Below are 21225 nucleotides of genomic sequence, written 5' to 3'. Positions count from 1 at the left end.
GCCACTTGGAGCTAGCAACTTGCAACTGGCAACTCGCAACTAGCAACTTGCAACTTGCAACTTGATATGCCATTAGCTACACATTGTGAGCGTTGGCCACTGGGCTTCGATTTTTTGAAGTTGTAGCAAACTGCAGTGGAAAATTTCAATTTTGACATGCTGCGTACTCCGGGGGCAACAGCAACAGAAACAGCAACAACTGCAACAGCAGCAGCAGCAGCAGCAGCAGCGCAACGACTGCGGGCAGCGCAGTAATGTGGAACGAAACGGCCGCTCAACGGGCGGGTGTGAAGTGGCTACCAAAATATATATACACTTACACACACATAAACATATATACATGTGTGTGTGTGAGAACATTTCCATCATCCTTTTTGGCCTGACTGCCTGCCTGCCTGCCTGCCTGCCTAGCTAGAGCTGCCTGGCCGGCTGGGTGGCTGGCTGCCTGGCTGGCCGCCTGTCGTTTGCGCTGCCTGCGCCGGCAGCAGCGAAACATGCTCAACCGGCACAAAAGTCACGTATGCAAACACACACACACTCTCACGCACAGAGCGGGAGCGAGAGATACATACGTATACGTGCACACAGTGTTTGGCGTTTGTATTGGTGTGCACGCACAGCGTCGGCAGAGCGGCAGTTAAAGGAGAAACAGAAACGGTGACAATGCTGGGCCGGTTGTAGGTGCGCATGAGCGAGTCGAGCAGCCCGTTGAGTGAAACAGCTGATGAGTGAGCACAGTGAAGCAAACGCGAACGAGAGTGAGATAGAGTGGGAGATAGAGCGAACAGCAGCGACTACGACGACGACAGCGCGCTGTAACAAGCAGACAACTTACATCAGCCGTTTTGTGCTTCTCTCCTCTCTGCCTGTGCTTCTTTCTACCTGCACTCGCGCTCGCACTCGCACAGCAACAACAATTACGGCACCCACATACACACACACACACACTTATTCCCATATACACACGCACACATACAGAGTGAGGCCACATATTGAGTATATACGTGCATGTAGCGGTCTCTTTGCGGAGAGCACAACCGCTAATTGCTCAGCAAACACATACAGTGCATTGTTGTTGCTGTCGCTCTACCTCTGCCTCTGCTGCTGCTGCGAGCGCACCACTCAAACGACTCGACAGCAAACCAACCAACCACCACCAGAGCAAATGAGCGAGCGCAGCCGGCCTATAAATAGCGGCTGCGGAGCACAGCTCTTCATAGTAGCTTCGAAACACTGCTGAGATAAACACATAGAAAAGTAAGAAACGGCAAAGCAGCAATAAAAGAAAGCGCAAACAGCTAACAGCTAAAAATTTAATAAAAAGCGTGTATTTCAAAATTTTCTACTGTTGGACAATTCAAATATATTTTGTTTCACGAAGAATTCTATGAATAAAACAAAAAACATTCAACACACACATCTAAAATGTACTTGTAGTACTTGTAACTGTAAAAAGAAAAAACACCATCAACAAATTTTCAATAATTTTATGAAAATTATTAAATTTAATAATTGCCATTAAACAAATGCAACGGACCAACGCCATTTAAGTGATATACTACAAACAACCAACAACAACAACAAAGTGCTGTGATTTCCAACTACAACAACAAACAAATTTCAAGCAATCAAGCAGCATAAATTTTTAATGAAAAACAACCAGCAAATTGTGATAATAATAAATAATTAACTAAACAAGAACTCTATTAATTATAAAAAGAACGTTTCAAGTGATACAAAAAAGAAGCGAACCGAAAGGAATCGAACAGAATAATTCATTAAAGAAACAAAAACAAAAATTCTAATGAAAATGGAAGTTCTCGCTGTGCAGTCAAACTACGGCGGAGTCCTCGGTTCCAACAAAGTTAGAGGTAAGCTTGAAAAGAAAAGAAACTAAAAAATTGGAGAAGAAAGCAAAGTGAAAGAAATCTTAGATTCTAGACTATTCCAGAAGCTTCCAGCAGCTCAAGTCTTAGAGAAAATTTTTAGTTTAAAATTATTGCAAAAAGAAAAAAAAAATTAAAAACCATTTTTGTGTTGAGGATTTTCGGAAATCTAAGAAATAGAAATTTCAAATACAAATATTTCAATTTAGCTTTTATTTTTTCGAAATTTTTGAATTTAAAAATTTTTCAAACTGAATTTCAATTAATTTGATTTTTTATGTAAAACTGGAAAGCAAAAAATTGCATTAAAAATCAATTTACACACATGCAAAATAAATAAAGCAACAACAACATAACATGAGCAGTGACATCTGCTACACAGTCACGTACGCAACAACAAAAAATTTAAATGAAGAAAAAAAAAATTGTGTAAAAACTGATTTTTTCTTTTCTGTGTTGCTTGTTGCTCGCACTCGTTCGCCCTCTCACTCTACCTCTCTTTGTCGCACGCTCGGTGCCCTCTGCCTATGCCGCTTTTATCTCGTTTGCTGCTTGTTGCCAAGCGGTGTTCGCTGCGCTTGCAAGAGTGTGCGTGTGAGTGCGTGCGTGTATGCGTGTGTGAATGAACATTAAATAGCAGCAAAAGCTGCAGCTAAAAGCTCCAGCCGAAGCAACTTAACGCCGTTTAATCGTTCACTAAGTCGACGTCGTCGTCGTTTTTGTTGTTTTTGCAGTTGCTCTTTGCGTTTGCCTTTGCATTTTGTTTTATTGGTTTCTTGTACTTATCAAAGTTTTGTTTTGTTTCTTTGCGCTACTTTTAGATTGGACCAGCACATTGACACCGCCTACGTCCGCCGCGTCGGCCAAGAAGGTCGCCAGCGTCGCCAGCAGCAGCAGCAACGGCAGCAGCAGCAGCCGCGGCCAGCACACACACAGTATTAAGCACAAACAGCAGGCAAGCAGCAGCAGCAGCAGCGGAAGCAAGAAAACCAAGTCGAGCAGCCATCCCATGAGCAGCAGCAGCAGCAGCACACCCTACAGCAATACCTACAGTAGCCAGTATGAGGACGAGCTGCCCGACTGCTGTGACATCGACATGGCTGCCGTTGACGAGCTTTCGAACGGTCTGCTGGACAAGCTGCGCGAGGCAAAGGCGTGCCATTTGACATGCACCGAGGTGTCGCTACCCTGTGATCTCACGCCCAACATTGCGGCGGACATAATTCGCGTTTCCGAGAAGGAGCCGTGCGGTATTCGCGGCTGCACCATCTACATCGAGTTCGAGGATGAGCCACAGAACTCCAGGCGCATCGCTTCGCTGAAAGTGGATCCCGAAACGGTCTCCACGTTCGAGGTGTATCTGACCCTGCGCCAGGATCATCGCGGCTGGGCGGCACTGCTGCCACAGTTCATGAAGAGCCTGGCACGCACCATTACCATCAGTCCGGAGTATACCATCACCAAGCATAAGCTCTACTCTGCCGATGGCCTGGGCGCCCGACGCAGCTACAGCTTCGGCTCAAGCTCCCGATCAAGCTCAAGCTCTAGCCATAGCCAGGCGATTGCAACGCCAACGATATAAGTTGAGCGAAAGCGAGAGAGACAGAGATCAAGAGCGAGAGAGAATGAGAGACGTAGACGGAGACGCAGTTATATTTATATACACACATACATATATATGTAGATATATATATGTAGAGAAGCGAGCCCAGCGAGTGCGACAAGGAAGCGCGCCCAACACCGCCCAACACCCCCTGTGATGTCGAGAGCAGTAGTTAGTTGCGAGCGCAACGCGACGACGAAGCAAGTATTCGAAGCCACCCCACCTACACAACTACACACACACATACACACAAATACATACACACGAAACGCATACACATTAGTATACGACACACTCACACACATACACATACTAATAAGCAAAGGAGTTGCTCTTGAGCCTGCGCCGCTCGCTCATCGGGCAGCTCTCTTTGCATTCAATTTTGTAATTGTGACTCTCACCACCATTTTACTTAGATGCGTAGTAGATGCTATAAAAAGCAGCAACAAAACAAAAGAAAAAATAATTAGTGTTTTAAGTTGTTTCTCCTTTTTCAAAAACAAAAGAAAAGAAAACAAAACAAATCGAAGAAAAAAAAACATAAATTTATAAAATAAAAACAAAAAGAAAACATGAAATTCAAAGACGACGATTCGCAAGCCACAGCAGCGAGCGTAACTGTGCGAACAGCCCTCTCGCTGCTGGGCCGCTGCGAGGGTCGCTCGTCGACAACTCATGAATATGTGATACTGTTTAAGATGCTAAGAGTTTTTTGCAAGCGCTCGCAAGTTCGGCCAGGCAAAAAACACACACACAATTACACAATTACATACATACATACACACAAAAACATAAAAATTAAATGTGAACAGATTTTTTAATTGTATGCTATTGTAGTAATAAACAAAACAAAACAACAAACAAACTTGATCTTGATAAATTTTAAATTTAAAATATGTTTAATATGAGAAAAGCAGCATAAAAACGCTGTAAAAACAACTCTTCTGATTAAACACATACTCTCCAAGTAGAAGAAGAAGAAGAAGATGGAGATGCTGTTGTGTAAAACTTAATCAGAAGAGCAGTACGATCCAATTTTAGTTAGACGCAGCTTGCTGCATTAAAATTTTTTAAATTATTTATTAATCTTAATTAAAACCAACAAATTTTAGGATTTTAACAAATTTTTATATACATATACATAGATATGTATGTATATATATATATATTATTAAATGTATAGCGCGTACAACAAACAAATTAAAAATCATTAAAAATACAAAAAAAATAAAATTAAAGAAAATAATTGCTTAACTGTTAAGGCAAAAAGAATATCTCAGTAAATGTGAAAGCGTAAAAAATTTGTAAAATTTTTTTTTTGTCTGTGTAAAAACTCCAATTGCGATAAAAAACAACAAAAAATAATAATTAAAAGTAAAAATAAAAAATACATGTAGCAGCGAAAAATGATAAAAAATTAACAATTAAAATGCAATGCGATATAATTTCTAAAAATTACAATTTAACGTAACAAAGAAAACTTAATGTTCTCACATACACAAACACACATACATACACACAATACACCCACACACACAAAAGTATCTATACCAGCTTAAAGTATCTTTATCTTTCAAAACGAAAACTATTTATTAAAACAAAAACAAAAAAAAAAACACAAAAAGATAAAAAAAAAAACAACACGAAATTCATGTATTAATTTTTTTATTACAACAACAAAACATATTGTATTTAATGTTAAGTTTTTTATTGCGTAATTTAAAAACAAAAATTAATTGTGAGAAATTTGTAACCAAAATGTAAAAAAAAAACTTTTGTGAAAAAAAAAAAACAAAGCAAATGCAAATGCAAATGCAAACACAACAAAAGAAAAGCAAAAACAAAGGCAAAAAAAAATATATTAAAAACAAAATAAAAGCATATAATTTTTCCTGCTCTAGCGGAAAATAATTGTGGAAAAAAAAATTAAAACAAAACGGCTTTCTATTTGATCATGGCTCGAGTGGGGAGTGGGCGGCGTCGGGGGAGTTGGGGGAGTGGCGCTTGTAGCGGGTGCTCTGCAGCTTTCTTTTGCAGCCAAGTGAAGTGCGGCAACGCTGCAACGACTGCAACTGGCAACGGGCAACGGCAATCGCAGCACTGCGATCTGTGGCAACGTCGGCAATCGGAGGCAACCAGTTTCTGTCTTGGCTCTTGCTAGCCCCAGTTTACTGCTCGCAGCCAAGGCTAAGACGGGCGGTGCGGCAAGCGCATCGGAGTTGCGCTGTGAACTTGAGTGAAAAGCGGCAACAGCGCACGATCGTGCGACACTTGTCAAACCGAATTTAGCGTAGCCAAACAGAAGCTGCTCAGCTTACAGCTAAATATAGCCGAAAACGGTATTCATCATGCGAGTTACTAAGCAGTTAGTATTCGAGTTTAGGCTTAGTCTGTAACTTGAATGTAACTAAAAACCGAATTTATCTGTATTATTAGAGAACGAATCTGTATTACTAAGAATAAAGCAGAATTTGACTGAAGAAGTGATGTGTTTCATTTATTATGTCTAGAAATAGTTAAAAATGCTCAACTCACACAACCTTAGGCTGTTAATGTAAAATATATTTAGCAGTAATATCGTGTATATATATTTGACTGAAGTAATGATAATGCTAAATTACTTTTTGTGTTTACTAAAATAAAAAGTTTTTAAATTCATTTCGACTTATTTATAGTTATCTAGCCTAAGCTTTGTCTTACCTTCAACTCTACTTTTCTTTCAATAATAACATTGACAATCATAACTACTAATGATAATGTTAATAACAATTATATGATAGTGCTAATAATATTTATAAATACGCACTAATGAAAATGAATGAAACAATAGTAATAGTAACTTAGGTATATGCTAATGATTATGAAAGTAATGATGATAACAAATATGTCAATGACAATGACAATTTATACAATACAAATGAGATTTTATATACTAATAATATAATTAAATAATAATAATTATAATAAATGGAATAAAGATAATAATTTATATAATACTAATACGATTTTAAATACTAATAATAATAATTATAAAATAAATATTATAATAATAATGACATTAGTAATGAGATTTTATATACTAATGACAATGTTGATGACAACTGTAATGCTCAATGACAATGATTATGATGTTGAAAATGAGTTCAATAACAATGACAATATGTAAGGTATTATTAATATCTACTAATGACCAAGAATAATTGCCATAATGACAGTTTCTATAAGCCCAGAACTTTATTTCCAGTTTGGTTTCAGTTGCAACAGTCTTACACTTGTCTAAATACCCATAAAACTCTTGATGGAAAGCCTATAAATACCCATGACAAATACTGGAGTCGTATCAATTTCTGATTCAATTGATATATAGAATACAATAATAATATTCAACATTTATCTGCTGCTCTATATATGGAGATAAGCTTCCTCTCAAAACATTTGCATTAGTCATTGGCCTTTCGGGCTGTCGACTCTGCTTCGATTCCGTTAAAGTTCTAATCTGCATTGACAAGATCTTGAGTTCGTTCCAATTAAAATCTTAAAATAAGTAATTCGAATTAAAATTCTCACGTCATGGGAATACAAAATTAAATCATTTAATGCCACGTCACAATTTGGATATGTTTTAATTTTGATTTTCGGTTTTGTTTTTGTTTTCGATTTCATGTGTGAAAATATTTGTTTTTTGAACTTTGCGATTGGCGCCTCGCGCGGAACGCAGTGAAAGGGGCAGCCAGGCGGGCGGACTTCAATTTGCTGACGCGTCTGACGCTGATAATTTCCTTGATTCTGTAATTTATAGTTGTTTTTATAAATATTTTTCAAAATTTCTCTCTCTTACTATGTGTATTATATATATATATATATATATAATATATATGTCTTTAGATTGCGTGCGATATTGTTTTTAGTGTCGTCTATTGGAACACGTTTCCGTTATGTGACACACGCGTTCCACTACAAAACAAAAACTAGTGCTCTGGGCGGGCGTATTCGACTTTGATATATCCACTATACAATATGCTAGATATACGAACCATATGAGACTTTAATCAGTCTGTGTTAGGGTCAATGACACCACGATTTCCCATAAGACTTACGCGAAATATTTTTGGCGAAATGGAAGAAATTTTGAAAATATAGGAACAGTTATTTAGTATTTTATGATTGCATATAGAGCATACAAGTGTTATATTGTACACATATATAGTATATTTATTACTCACAATGTCATGTAAGTATATATGAGTAATACTTAAATCACGTTCAAGCTCTGCTTTATCAATGCAAGTTTTTAGAACATTGGATAGACATCGGGCAAAAACAATTGTTTTGTGCTGACTGCGATATACGAGATAACAAATTCTTATGGTTTTAAGCGTTCTCGAGATAGATGCATCAGATAGAGATATTGGTTACATATATATATTATATATACCATATAAAATCATTTTCATTAAATTCCAGGGTATTAACAGAATGTTTTATTGTCAGGTTGCAGGATAGAGGAGAGTTCCTGTTGCATGTATATATACCCAACCCATATATATCCAAGCACCTTGCTTATACATGCATGTTCAATAAATTCCAGGGTATTTTAAAGCAAGTGTTTTGTCATTATTCTCAGGTTAGTGTCAACTGTTTCTTCTACTGAACTATACTGCATATAACTTTTATATGTGTCCAGAGTATTCCACGAAACAAATTATAATACAAAAGTGTTTTATCATTTTACCAGTTGACTCCAAAAACGAATATTCACATGCATCATATGAATTTTCTATAAATATGTGTATATTTTTGTGACATGTATTGATGAACATATTAACTCAATTCTAGGGTATTACAAAAACCACGTACATTAGAAGAGAGTTTGCTCATTTTAAAAAGGTTAGAGTTAATAATTTCATCTCCTAGAGTATATCTACCCAAAACTCTATTGTCAATCCAGCCCATACATTTTCCGTAAATTCCAGGGTATTTCAGATAATAAAAGAATAAAGAACAAGCATAATAGAAGAGGAGTATTTTGTCATTTTAGAAGGTTGTAGACATTATTATCTTTCTGCTTTTGCATAGTTTCTATGGGCCCTGACCATATTTTCGACTGGCAGCTGTTTAAAGTTGTGTATGTACTCATCGGGTTTGTGGAGGCAGAAAACATCTGGGTGGTATTTCCCCATCGATTCGCGTGAAAAGCGAAGGCAGTATTTGCAATATTATTCAGGCCCGAAGTTTGCCGCCTATTGTTCCAATTGTTCCCGCGAAGAGGGAAACAGAACAGATCGCGGACGAGCAAATATTATACATATACTATACTATTATTAAATGGGTGTGTCACTTATGTCAACAGTTTGCTTCGGCTGCATATTTCAAATACGGAATTTCTGTTATTGAACGAACGGCGAAACAATTCGCAAATATTTTCCCAAGTCTCTGTCGAGCGGGTTTATTTTTGAATAGATCGCAATAGCCAGGCGACATGTGCCGATCGTCCAAAACTATTTCGACTGCCATATTCATGTGTTTGTCTTCCAACACTTGCCTGACTCGCCTCGACTCGACTCGACTATATACATACCATTCTAGACATGGAAATTTTCCAGGTTTCTTCTAGTATTTGGGCACGTGGCGACTTTACTTGCAGCTTAAGATGTCCACAGATATTGGTAAAGCATATCACTTAATCCTTCAGAATCTTGTATGTATTTGTATAAATATTATTTTACCCGCTCTCCCTTTAAGATTGCCAGACCTGGCTGCCTGGTACAGACCTGATTGGGTACCGCGGCGTCTTATCAATACGAAAAATGTGTGAATCTATGAGCGTTTATTATCAGCTCTTTGAAAGCAAACAACTTTTATTTAGGCAAACACTTGAGCATGTACATAGGCACTTGTTTTTCCCGATATGAATACATGCTACAGTACAGTAAGAACTGCTTATGGAGTCTATAAAGTAAATATAGTAAAATATATATTGGGCATGTCTTAAGTACTTGTGGATTATGGCTTGTTAAGAGAGTATAATTTTATTGAAAAGTATTTCAGTGGAAACTGATTAAGGAATATTTATAAATATTTATACGACTAATTTATTATATTCTTATTAATTATATTGTTTACTAAAATAGTTTCTTTTAATATATCAAAAGTAGCGAAGGCTGCATTTTTACTGGATGATATTTATAGATACTTTTCCTGAACATTTTAAGATACAGCAAATGTATCTTTATCGATAGATTTAAATATAGAACATTAATACAAAAATAATAAATAAATACATTTTAAATGTTTTCATATCTTACAAATTTAAATATGTATTCCAAAAATATTGCAAGTGAATCGTAATAACTTTTCAGATACTTTGTTAAATTTAATTTAAAAATGTATCACATCAGTTAAGTATTCCCACATAATCTGTACCTCATTATAGATACATATATCTAACATACTCTTAACATACTCATAGCTAATGCTAGACCTATGTCTATCTTTAATTATTTACAGTCTTTATAGTCTTTTCCAATCTCTATTTGGTTTCTATGGTTAATTTCCTTAGCCTGTTGACCAAATGTATCTTTCAATGCTTCATATCTATTCAAAATATTCTTGTTTATCTTCCTCATCTATATTTTAGTATCATATCTTTCCAAAAAAAAAGACATCTATATGTATTTCTGTTAATTTATAATTATTCACTTCTCCATTCCTTTATCCTTTTCTTTCGCAAGTGAAAATCTTGATCTCCGCCAGGCTAGACATCAATTTGTCTAGGGACAATCACAGCAATTATTATGCGCACTTTGTCAGTTTCTTCGACCTTCAGGAGACCTTTTTATGTGCTTCGTGTTTTCTTGTTTTGTTTTTGCTGTGCCTTTGTCTATGGGGGCCAACCACAACTGATCGTACAATATATTATTCGATATGGACACAAGCCAGTCCCTAAACCTTTTTCCCATTCTCTTCATCTTGTTCATTTCATTGTGCCTAATACGTTAAGTAGTAAAATTTTCAAATGAGACAACGATCCTTGAGTTGGGTTTCTATAAACGCAGTGACAAGTCGTGCGCATTCAATATCATATGTACATACATATATATGTATGTATATCTACACACATATGCACACATTTGTATGTATGTCTATATCTTTTTGGCTCTGTTCCGTCTGGTTCTGTTTTGTCAACTTGAGGTGTATTTTTGTTGTCTCTGACTCAATTGGTGGTATCGCTTAGATTTGCTTGTTTCGAAAAACTGATAAGGCCAGTTTCTACAGCTCAGTGCAATTGTTCTCGCTATGCATACACTGGGCGAAACCAGTTGTGCCAAAGAAATGAATTTTTGGTCATATTAAGAGCAAGAAAATATACATATACATATGTATATGATTTGTATGTAATATAAAACATATGATAAATGATGTACTTGATATGCATATAGAGTATAAGTATCATATATATGATATCCTACATACCATAGAAATACAGGATATTTAGGAAATTTATTATTAATAAATTATATATGACATTATGCTCATACTAATTTTTTATGAAATATATATAAAGTTTTTATTATTAAATATCAGACACATTGCAAGGTTCATATAGATTTTTAAGAGATTGGTATATTTTCTTCATATATCAGTCAACTTTTACATACAAAATATCAAACTTATATAAATATAAAATATGATTTATTTTTCGTAATAATAAATCTATGATTTGATTATGGTGTTATGGTATTTTATATAGACATACGTATATATCTGTATATATATCGGTACATGCCAATATGGCATTCATGTGGTTGAATGCAGTCTATACAAGAATTCAAACTTTACCAAGTGATAAATATACATATGTGTAAATATAATGAATAAATTATGGAATTCCCTATGAAACTTTTCCTTATTAAATGTACACAAATTAAATATACATAACATATAAATTTGACTTATTTTTCGCTCAGTGTAATGACAAACGATTATTTGGATTATTAATTATTAGTAATTTCAATGACGTTGACACTTAACTAGCTAATGCATTTCTCTTAGTGTAGAGTCGAATTTCGATGCATGTGTGTGTGCATAGGTGTATGTGTGTGTGTGTGTGTGTGCTGTATTTGCTGTTGTAGTTGTTGCCAACGCTGTGCTTGCTGAGCGTTGTGGCTATGAAAACAATGTCGACTGTTGCGAGGCAGGAAAGCGGAAATGCGAACTGGGCGAAGAGAGCAACAACAACAACAAAAGTCAACAGTAATTGTAGCGTTCCAAGGTTTTCACAATGTGAATGATATGCGGGCATATTAGTGTGTGTATGTGTGTGTGTGTGTATGTGTGTGTATGTACCTGGCCTAGCAACAATGCGACGACAACTTTTCATTGCACTAACAAAAGAAGGCAACAACAACAATAACAACAGCAGCAACAGCACTAATGAACAGCGAAGGTTTCATAAGTCGCAGCAGCACCAACAGCAGCAACAACAACAACAACAACAACAATGGTGTACTTAAAACAACAACAGCAATAAAAGAAAATGACTGCAAACCAATTGTGAGTCATTTGCCAGCTCTTCTCTGCTCCAGCTCTATCTATCTCTCTCTCTCTCTCTCTCTCTCGCTCACCCACACCAAAATGCTCGCACTTGCTTGCGCTGGCTGCAGGTCGCTGCTTTGAATGAATAGCAACAACAACAGCAACAATAGCAGAAACAACTACAACAACAATTGCCACATGTGCAAAATTTTGAGCATAGAAACAAAAGATAAAGCAAGAAAACAAGTGTAGCACAAAAGAAATAGAAGACGGTAAAACAGTTACAATGACGTCGACTGCGGCAGAGGCAGAGGCAGAGGCAATGGCTAAAGCAGAGACTAAAGGAGCAGCGACGCAGCGTAAAGACCGACTTGATAATACGCTGCCATTCACACACACACTCACACACACTGACACACACACGCACGCAGTGTAATCCCCTTGGCGGCCAGTTGGTAAATTGGAAAATGTATCTTAGAGATATGAAATGTAACGGCTGCTGCGGTCGGCAATTATTGTACAAGTGAACCGCAATAAAAATGTAAATTTTTGGTTGTTTTAAATGGCTGCTTATCTCCGTAACGCCCCAGTGCCGCATCCCCTCTCCCCTATCCACCATACCCCATCTCGCTCGCACAGCCGGACCCAGCTGCAGCGTGCGATAAGTGAAGCTGGGTGTGGGAGGCCAAATTAAATAAAAGCGGCACATTTACAAAAGTATCTCCAAGATACAATTTACATGCGCAAAAGAAAGAAAAGAAAGATAAATATATATATGTATATTGTCACACTTAAGCACTTGATGCAATATTTTCTCATAACTTAAGCAATTTGTGTAGGAAATGATTTACATTCAAGTGTTTTTGATCCGGAAAGTGGATGGATATAAACATGATATAACATAGGCATATGCTATGATTAGCTATGGTAAAGTAGAGTAATAGAACATTTAATATTGGTAGTAGTAGGAGTAGAAATAATAGTAGTAGACTAGTAATAGTACTGGTGATAGTAGTAGTAGTAGTAGTTGTAGTAGTAGAAATAATAGTAGTAGACTAGTGATAGTACTGGTGATAGTAGTAGTAGTAGTAGTAGAAATAATAGTAGTAGACTAGTGATAGTACTGGTGATAGTAGTAGTAGTAGTAGTAGTAGTAGTAGTAGCAGTAGTAGTAGTAGAAATAATAGTAGTAGACTAGTGATAGTACTGGTGATAGTAGTAGTAGTAGTAGTAGAAATAATAGTAGTAGACTAGTGATAGTACTGGTGATAGTAGTAGTAGTAGTAGTAGTAGTAGTAGTAGCAGTAGTAGTAGTAGAAATAATAGTAGTAGACTAGTGATAGTACTGGTGATAGTAGTATTACAATGGTAGTATCATAACATATTATGAAGTCTGAAATAGTATTCTATTTATATAGTAGTAGCAGTAGTAGTAGTAGTATATAGTAGTAGAGTATAAATCGGCATGTATATTCTATCACTCTATTAAATAGTTCATAAGTGTGGTATTAGTATATGAAAGTATTAATAGTAGTGTTAGTGAATCGTATAGTAGTAACATAGTCCAGAATGATATATTATTAGTGCAGCATAATTGATCAGTATTTTATTCTCTCATAAGCTATGCAATTCGCATGTGTCTTTTGTTGTATCAAGTTTTTGATCTGGACGTGGCTAGGTTTGTATATATAATGAAAAAGAAACATAGTAGCTATATAATATATATAATATCGATGTAAGTATGTACCAATTTATTTATGTATATGCGGTCTTAGTACTAGGCATAGTAGTAAAGAACAGAGTAATTTGAAGGTATAGGTGAATTGTACGTATATTATATATCTATATCTACATATGTATACATTTGTATCTATCTATTAATATATATGCATATATAATCTAGTTTATATTTTGATTAATATATAAATTAGGATATAAAAACATCAAGTTTTGTTTTTATATTGCTTAGATATGTACATGTGAATTTCCTATACAAAAATCCGAGAATTATCCACAACTATGGTGGTTTGGTAATCTATGGGTTATGATAATCTCTCAAAAAGTACGTTTAACAAATATCGCCATATTTCCAGTTATATACATATATACCTGAAGGTCGTTAGACAGTTGTAAATATTTAATTATGGTTATGTAGCCCAACTTGCACTTAATTTCTATTAAACTAACCTATGTTATATGTCAGCGGCAATCCAATATATGCCCTTCAGTCATACATAGAGCTGCTCTATATCTCTAGACATTGGACATGACTTCCATGATCGATTATGGCTTCAGTAAAAAAAACCAAAACAAAATCAACCAAATAAACAAGACTTGATAACTGAGAAAACATTATTAAATATATGTACGTATATACGTACGCTTCTTATGGAGTTTATATGTATGTAAAATGAAGTATATAAATATAAATATATGTGAGCATATGTGTAAATAATATTATTCAACATGTTTGCACTGACATTTTACTTGTTTTCTGGTTGCGCTGCCTCTGAATTTTTATCGAGCACCAGGGGATCAATTAATCAATGGAGTTCGCAATCGAATGTCAAATTAATAGAAAACATTTATTGAAAACATGTGTAAATATGTTTTGTAGTGCGCTCGAGGGAAACGTGCGAGTTAATCGGAGTGGGCATATCGATACATACATATATACGAACGAGTATAATTCCATAAGAATCCCTGGGGAATTCGTGAGCTTTTCTCTGTTGCAAGCGAAAGGAAATGTCAAAGAACGCATTAGGCATTAAAAGCGATAGCTAACTGTTGTTTAATTAGAGTTTGCATTTTTAAGCAACTTGAACGAACAATCAGTAAATGGAATTTTATAGCTAGAGATGGAGTAATACCAGATGTATAGATGAATATATTGTAGATGCTAGTAGAAATAGAAAATGTACTTCATTGTAATTCACTTATAATCCTCAACATTGGAAGTTTGGGAATATCTTATTTAATGTATGTAGCTATTATCTGGTTTATATATGTACTGATCAGTTCAGGTTCTGTTGCTCTTCCTAGATTTTTTCATAGTGCTTGACTCTACATATTTATACAAACATACGGAACATACAGATCCACTATATTTAGAACCAAAACAGTTTAGAGCTAAACCAATTTCCAACAGTTATTATAACAAGTTATTATATTATTATATTATATTATTATATTATTATATATGTATACATATTATAACTGTTATTCTTACCATATTTGTAGACACTTGATGAAATATTATTTGAAATAAACTGCTTATTGAATGTGCCCTAGCGAATGCAGATGAAATATTAGACCTTGTCGTAATTCTTTTATGATATATCATATCTAAATATAACCGAGCTCTATTATATACAGTAATACCCCATACATACTATTATTAAATCTTAGCTTTTAGCAACAATTTACATATGTAATCATTCAGAACAGTTTAATTGCCTCATTTGGAATTTTTAATTTTGTTTACCGAAATAAAAGTGCTCCAATTAGTCATTGTCTAGATGGGTCTCCACTCCCTTGCCCATATTTTATACTCTCAGGTGATCGAGCAAGTATATTTACATACGCTCGTTTATCTGATCGTTCAGATCAGTTATAGAATATAATCACTGAATGCAGACATGTTCACATTAGTCATTGTCTAGCTGGGCTTCCACTTATGGCTTTGACCCCTGTCATGGCTTGGCGCGTATCGAGAGAGCCCGTAAACCACTAATCCAGTGAACCACTGAACCAGCGAACCACTGAACCAGCAGCGGGGCAGACGGAGAACAATTCGAGAAACCGCAGCAAAGACTTCGCAATGTGAAATTCGTTCAGGTCTTCAGTTTTGAGTTTTCAGTTTTCAGCATTTGTTTCTTGTTCCATGTGAGTTGCTTTGAGCCGTCGTCATCAAGGGGCTGCATTAGTCATCTTCGTGATTATCATTATCGGTGCCGACGCCAACTTCATGATCAACATTTATTGCGGTTGCATTTTTAATTTTTGTGTAATTTTCATTTCAGCTGTGTTAAGTGTTAAAGTTGTTATTGCTGTCATGTTGTTGTTGTTGTTGTTGTCGTTCGTGTTGTTGTTGTTGTTGCTGTTAGTCTTCAACCTGTTGTCGTTTATTGTGTACTTGACAGCCATCGAAAGGGCAAGCAAACACATTTCGCAAAGCTCATTAAGTTTGCTGTTTTTTTTTGTTGCGAAATACCCTGTACTCTGTTGGGAAAGCAGGTATGCTAGGCGATAAAGTAGATATGTATATGATGAAGAGTTTATATATATGTGACAGAATGAGAATGATGTTAGAATGAGAGTCATGTAGTGTGTTGATACAATTTAGAGGTAGCTTCGTGTCATCAACTGAGACTCGATCAATCTCATTTTACACTGCACATTAAACACTAAAAGTTACCCAAATCGAGTTCATTTTTAAATCAATATTTACAGGGTAACTGATAGTCGTTTATTCTTCACTAACTTGCGCTTCTTTTATACAAAATGCAGATAAGTTATATGATATGCGATATATCAGAGCTAGTTGTCAAGGCTAGCTTGATTGTAGTTGTATACACATTTGTAAGCGCAGGGTAACTGTTAGTCGTGCACCTAGACTAACTAACACTTCTGCCTTACTAGATTCTTTGAATGTACCATAAACTGTTGTGCTTATAACTAGACAACATTAATTTTACAGGGTAACAACTAGTCGTTTACTTTCGACAAAGCAAAACTTCAACTGATTTATCGCTAAATTAAAACATTTGTTTAAATAGTAATAATATGATATAACAATTAAATAATTGCCAGAAAGTTGAAATTACTAACAGCTATAGATCTATATTATAGGGTAACTGCCAGTCGTGTATTTCCAATTCACTAGCATTTCTATTTTGCTAGAATTTATTGGACATCTAAGCTCAAAAGCACAATAGCTTAACATCTACATATATAGCTAGGGTAACTATAAGTCGTATATTCCCAACTCAACATGTTGATATATTCCAATATTATGCTTCATCTTAATCTGTTCTACAAAAACTTTATGAATAACTTTAATTGCATATCAATGTTACATATTATTACCTTACAGGGTAACTGCTGGTCGTTTATACCCTGCTGACGCACACCTCTTTATTTTTATTTTTTTGAACAGTTGTTTCGGTTCATTTCTGGTGTTGATCGAAGCTCCGCTACCCGTAATGCCTAGACGGCCTATTCAACGGAGCTGTGCTGAATTTCGTAATCGAAAGTTGTTTTGATGGCTCAGTGCTTAGTCAAAGGTATTAAGTAATACTTAGAGGCAGACATACATAGATATATTTATTTATATATATGGTATGTATCTATGTATAATGGTATTTGTGCACTTGATGTAAATGAAGCCCACTTGGACTGGAATTGAATTGCTGTTGCTGTTGCTGTTGAACCCGGGCCAAATAAACATTTGCCCAAGTTGCGTTGCATTAGTCACACGGTAAACATTTAGAAAAAATACGGAATGGAACCGTACGGAACGAAATGGCAGATCGTATATGCATATTTGCTGAGCTATCTATAGCTCTGGGAGGTGGATCTAGCCTAGAAGAAAGGTTTTTGTGGCTTAGTCAGGTAGCACGGTAAATAGGTTTTATTTGGGGTAGAGACTAAAGAGCAGAAGGTGATATGAAAACAGAAGTAGAGGACATCCAAAAGATTATAAACTATATATAGCAAATCTTTATATCTATATAGCATATCTATATATACGTATGTAGATTTATATCTCATATATCAGACATTTGATCAAGACGCAGGGCTCACTTGATATTTGAAGATGTTCTTCCAGTTGACTATTTTTAGTAATTAGTTACCTCATATCAGACGGTGTTGAACAAGTTACAATCGAATCAGATAATGCTGCGGCAATTGTAATTACCAAGTCTTTGAGTTATCAGCAGACGGGGGCTATATTTACCCTATATATACCGCATATACCTTATATGGCCAGCTATCGATGGGCAACTAACTGGAATAGTCGAGCTCCAGTCACATGTTTGACGAATGCACTGACAGAAAACTGTGCAGTGTCTGGGCCCTTTGTATTGTATCCATAAATATTTGTATAGCTGCAACGTCTAGTCTAGTCTAACCTACTCTGTAGGGTTTGTGGTTTTTGTTGGGTTCCAGACGGCGCTGAGCACGTGATTTGCGTGATTCAGTGAGTGCTGCATTTGGATATTTTTAGCATGCTGTTGCTGCATGCTCCTCGCATTGAAGCTTTGGAGCCCCATATAGCGTTACAGAGACCTATTTAAACTCACACACACACACGTATGTACTATATACATTTGTATGTATATAAAAATATATCACTCAAGTCGACGGCGAGAGTCCAACTCAAGGTCGAGCAACGTTTACGTTTTGACCAACTCATACAGCTGATAAGAAATTTTATTTATTTTCGGGAATTGCTTTGAAAAACATTGCGCCTTATCTGTTTGTTATTCTTCACAGTTTGTTATTTGTTTTCGATTCGTTTTTGGCCAGCTCCCATATCAGCTAACTGCCAGAGCCGTCGATCTTTCAACAGAAGTCTAACCATATCTCTAATGGCGCGTACCTAGCAGACATTTGGTCTTGCTGATTGCACAACTCGACAATGCCCTGGTACTCAGTCTACGGGGGGTATATTGGCTAGTAGGAAATCTGTATTGAAATCATAAGCAAATATAGTAGTAAATAAAATATAAATAAGGTAAAAAGAAGACCAAGGGGATTTACTAACCAAGAACCTTTGCATGTGCCAGCGAATCTAAAAGCGGAGCAGCTCCATCAAGTTGCTTGATAAAGAGTTTGGAATATTCTAAATGTAAGTTGGAAGGCTACGAACAATAGTTTCTGGAAGTGAACCTTAAATATAGAAAAACAAGGCATATAAAGAAGTTTGTCGTATATATGGCCAAAATATACTGAAATATCTATTAATCTTAAATATAACTCTTTTAGTGGTAGCTACGAATAATCTGTATCATTAAAATCCATCAGAAAAGAATACCCTGTTGGATCTGTTGGACAAGCTTAATCAAATTGTACTCGACTGCGAAATATTTTCATAAATTAAATAAATAACAAGATATTAAATTATGCTAAAATGCTATCTCATATATATAACTCGTAGAGATATATATTCACCAATGATTTTTTTATTTACATATTTAAGATTTTTAATACGTTTTATGATTATTTCTTATACAGAAATATATTACAGATCCTTGTTTCGTCGAATTTCTACAAATATAATAAATTGCTATGTCAAAATGGTACTGTTTTTAGCTCAATCATTTCTATTTTATCTATTCAAAAATTGCAAACGACCGTCGAAAAATAAACTTTATTAAGAACTCTATTACGAATATGATAATATTTGCAATGAAGTATTGAGTACACGCCCAATTGTTTAGCAAACTACCTTGAACTATGCTGCGACTGATATTAAATGCATGAATATAGTATATAATAAGCTAGTATAGGCTGAAGATCTCGAGAATATGATATAGTATGTGCTAAACTTCAACTTCAAACATCGCCTTGAACTACCGTTTGACCGATAATAATATTAGTTAAGAGCTTAGCAAAGCTCTTTCAAGGCAATTCAATTATATTTTATTTCTATTGGTAATATAAACATGCTATATGCATATAAAAACAGTAGTTTTAGAATATTATCTTATTTAATATATTATAAATATGTAGTTTCTTCATAAACTTGAGCTGCATTCTAAAGCAACTTGTCCCAGTTGAGAGTCTTGTTATCGTAAAAATAGAGACATTTAAATTTATGTTGTGCTATTATTTAGTTATGTATATATGTGCTATGCATATTTATATCTCGCTATAAACAAACTTTTATGTTTGTTTTTTTTTTTTTATGTAGCAGTTTGTTGTTGATTTTTGCCTTTGGCCAACCTCGAATTGTCTAATGCAATCTTGAGCAGCGCAAAGTCTCGCGCAAGTCTGTTGCGAATCTTATGCGCTGTTTGACCCTGGTGGCACCGCAACTCCTCCCCCTTCGTTCCCCATTGCCCACTTGCCGCAAGGGGCATGTGGGTGGGGCCCACAGCTTAGCCCATAAAATACGCAGCCAAACGTGGCAGGCAGCAAAAAAATAAATATTCTTTCCCATTGCAGCCTGTCGGGCCGAATCGCCTCAAATGTCAACTTCTTAACCTCCACTTAAAGTGTGTGTGTGTTTGTAGTGTGTGTGTTTGCAGTGTGTTTGTAGTGTGTGTTATTGTCATAAATCTTTTATATAAGCATTTTGCACAGACAAACACCGACGTCATATAAAAAGTTGCACTCGCTGCTCACATAACGCGTTCAACGCGACGCCGACATCGCAGTCGCAGTCGCAGCTGCAGTCGCAGTCGCAGTTGACGTCGCCAGCTAATTTTTATGATTGCTGCTGCTGCTGCTGTGGCTGCTGCTTTTGCTACTTTTTTTTGCATTGCATGAAAATGACCTACAAATAAATTGAGCATTCGACGTGCTGAGTGCGTTGCCCAACATGACGGAGAGTAGATTCATAATACCCTGCAGCTGAAAGAAAAGAGGGTATATTGCAGTGCATTGCGGACACACGAGAGATAATGCCAGGGATTTAAATATTTAATTAGAGCTGACAGCATGCTTTGCTCGCTAACAGATGAAATGCATCTTTCGAATACCCTGTGTATAGAAGAGAGGCAAATGAAGGGCATGTTGAAACTTTAGTTATGTATGAGACATACTAAAATATAAAGAGGATGTGTTAGTCATTTACAAGTTTTTCAAACTAGTTTTTAGCTACTTTCGATACATTTCGATCCCAATCAGAGGGTCGATCTATTTATTTATTTCAGAAATAATTAATAATGCGAATTGATTATTTTTGTTATGCTTATATAGAAATCAATTATACAACTATTTATTTATTTTTTTTTTTTTTTTTAGTTCTAAAAATATTTGGAAATTAAAGTGGGAAAATTTAATATTTTCATTATTTATAATAAATAGTAATAATAAAGTATATAATGTAGAGAAGCTGCTAGTCGCATACGACCAATCACAGGGCGTGCTCTAGTCAATAATGCTCTGACTGATTTTATTTATATTATTGAATTACATTTGGAATAAATATTCTATTATATGACAAGTAACTGGAATTAAGACAAGTCTCTC

The 21225-nt window shown here is 35.6% G+C and overlaps 1 protein-coding gene across 1 annotated transcript; it reads left to right on the top strand.

Moving 5' to 3' along the window:
• The first annotated feature begins 1209 nt into the window (after positions 1 to 1209).
• LOC6583147 (protein scylla) lies at positions 1210 to 4263 on the top strand. Its single transcript, XM_002008789.4, has 2 exons — positions 1210 to 1871; positions 2708 to 4263. Exons 1-2 carry the CDS (start codon positions 1805 to 1807, stop codon positions 3466 to 3468), a joined length of 828 nt encoding a protein of 275 aa, XP_002008825.2. The 5' UTR covers positions 1210 to 1804; the 3' UTR covers positions 3469 to 4263.
• The last annotated feature ends 16962 nt before the right edge of the window (positions 4264 to 21225 follow it).

This window comes from Drosophila mojavensis, unplaced genomic scaffold (assembly GCF_018153725.1).
Source record: "Drosophila mojavensis isolate 15081-1352.22 unplaced genomic scaffold, ASM1815372v1 contig_74, whole genome shotgun sequence".
Lineage (NCBI taxonomy): Eukaryota > Metazoa > Arthropoda > Insecta > Diptera > Drosophilidae > Drosophila > Drosophila mojavensis.
Note: the sequence above shows the minus strand (reverse complement) of the source record. Positions and strands in the feature narration are given on the sequence as shown.

What these genes read in the sequence shown, in the direction of transcription:
- LOC6583147 (XM_002008789.4), top strand. Translation starts at nt 1,805, where the DNA reads ATGAAAATGGAAGTTCTCGCTGTGCAGTCAAACTACGGCGGAGTCCTC. An exon ending in CGGTTCCAACAAAGTTAGAG is followed by an intron (nt 1,872 to 2,707) that starts GTAAGCTTGAAA and finishes CGCTACTTTTAG; the next exon opens with ATTGGACCAGCACATTGACA.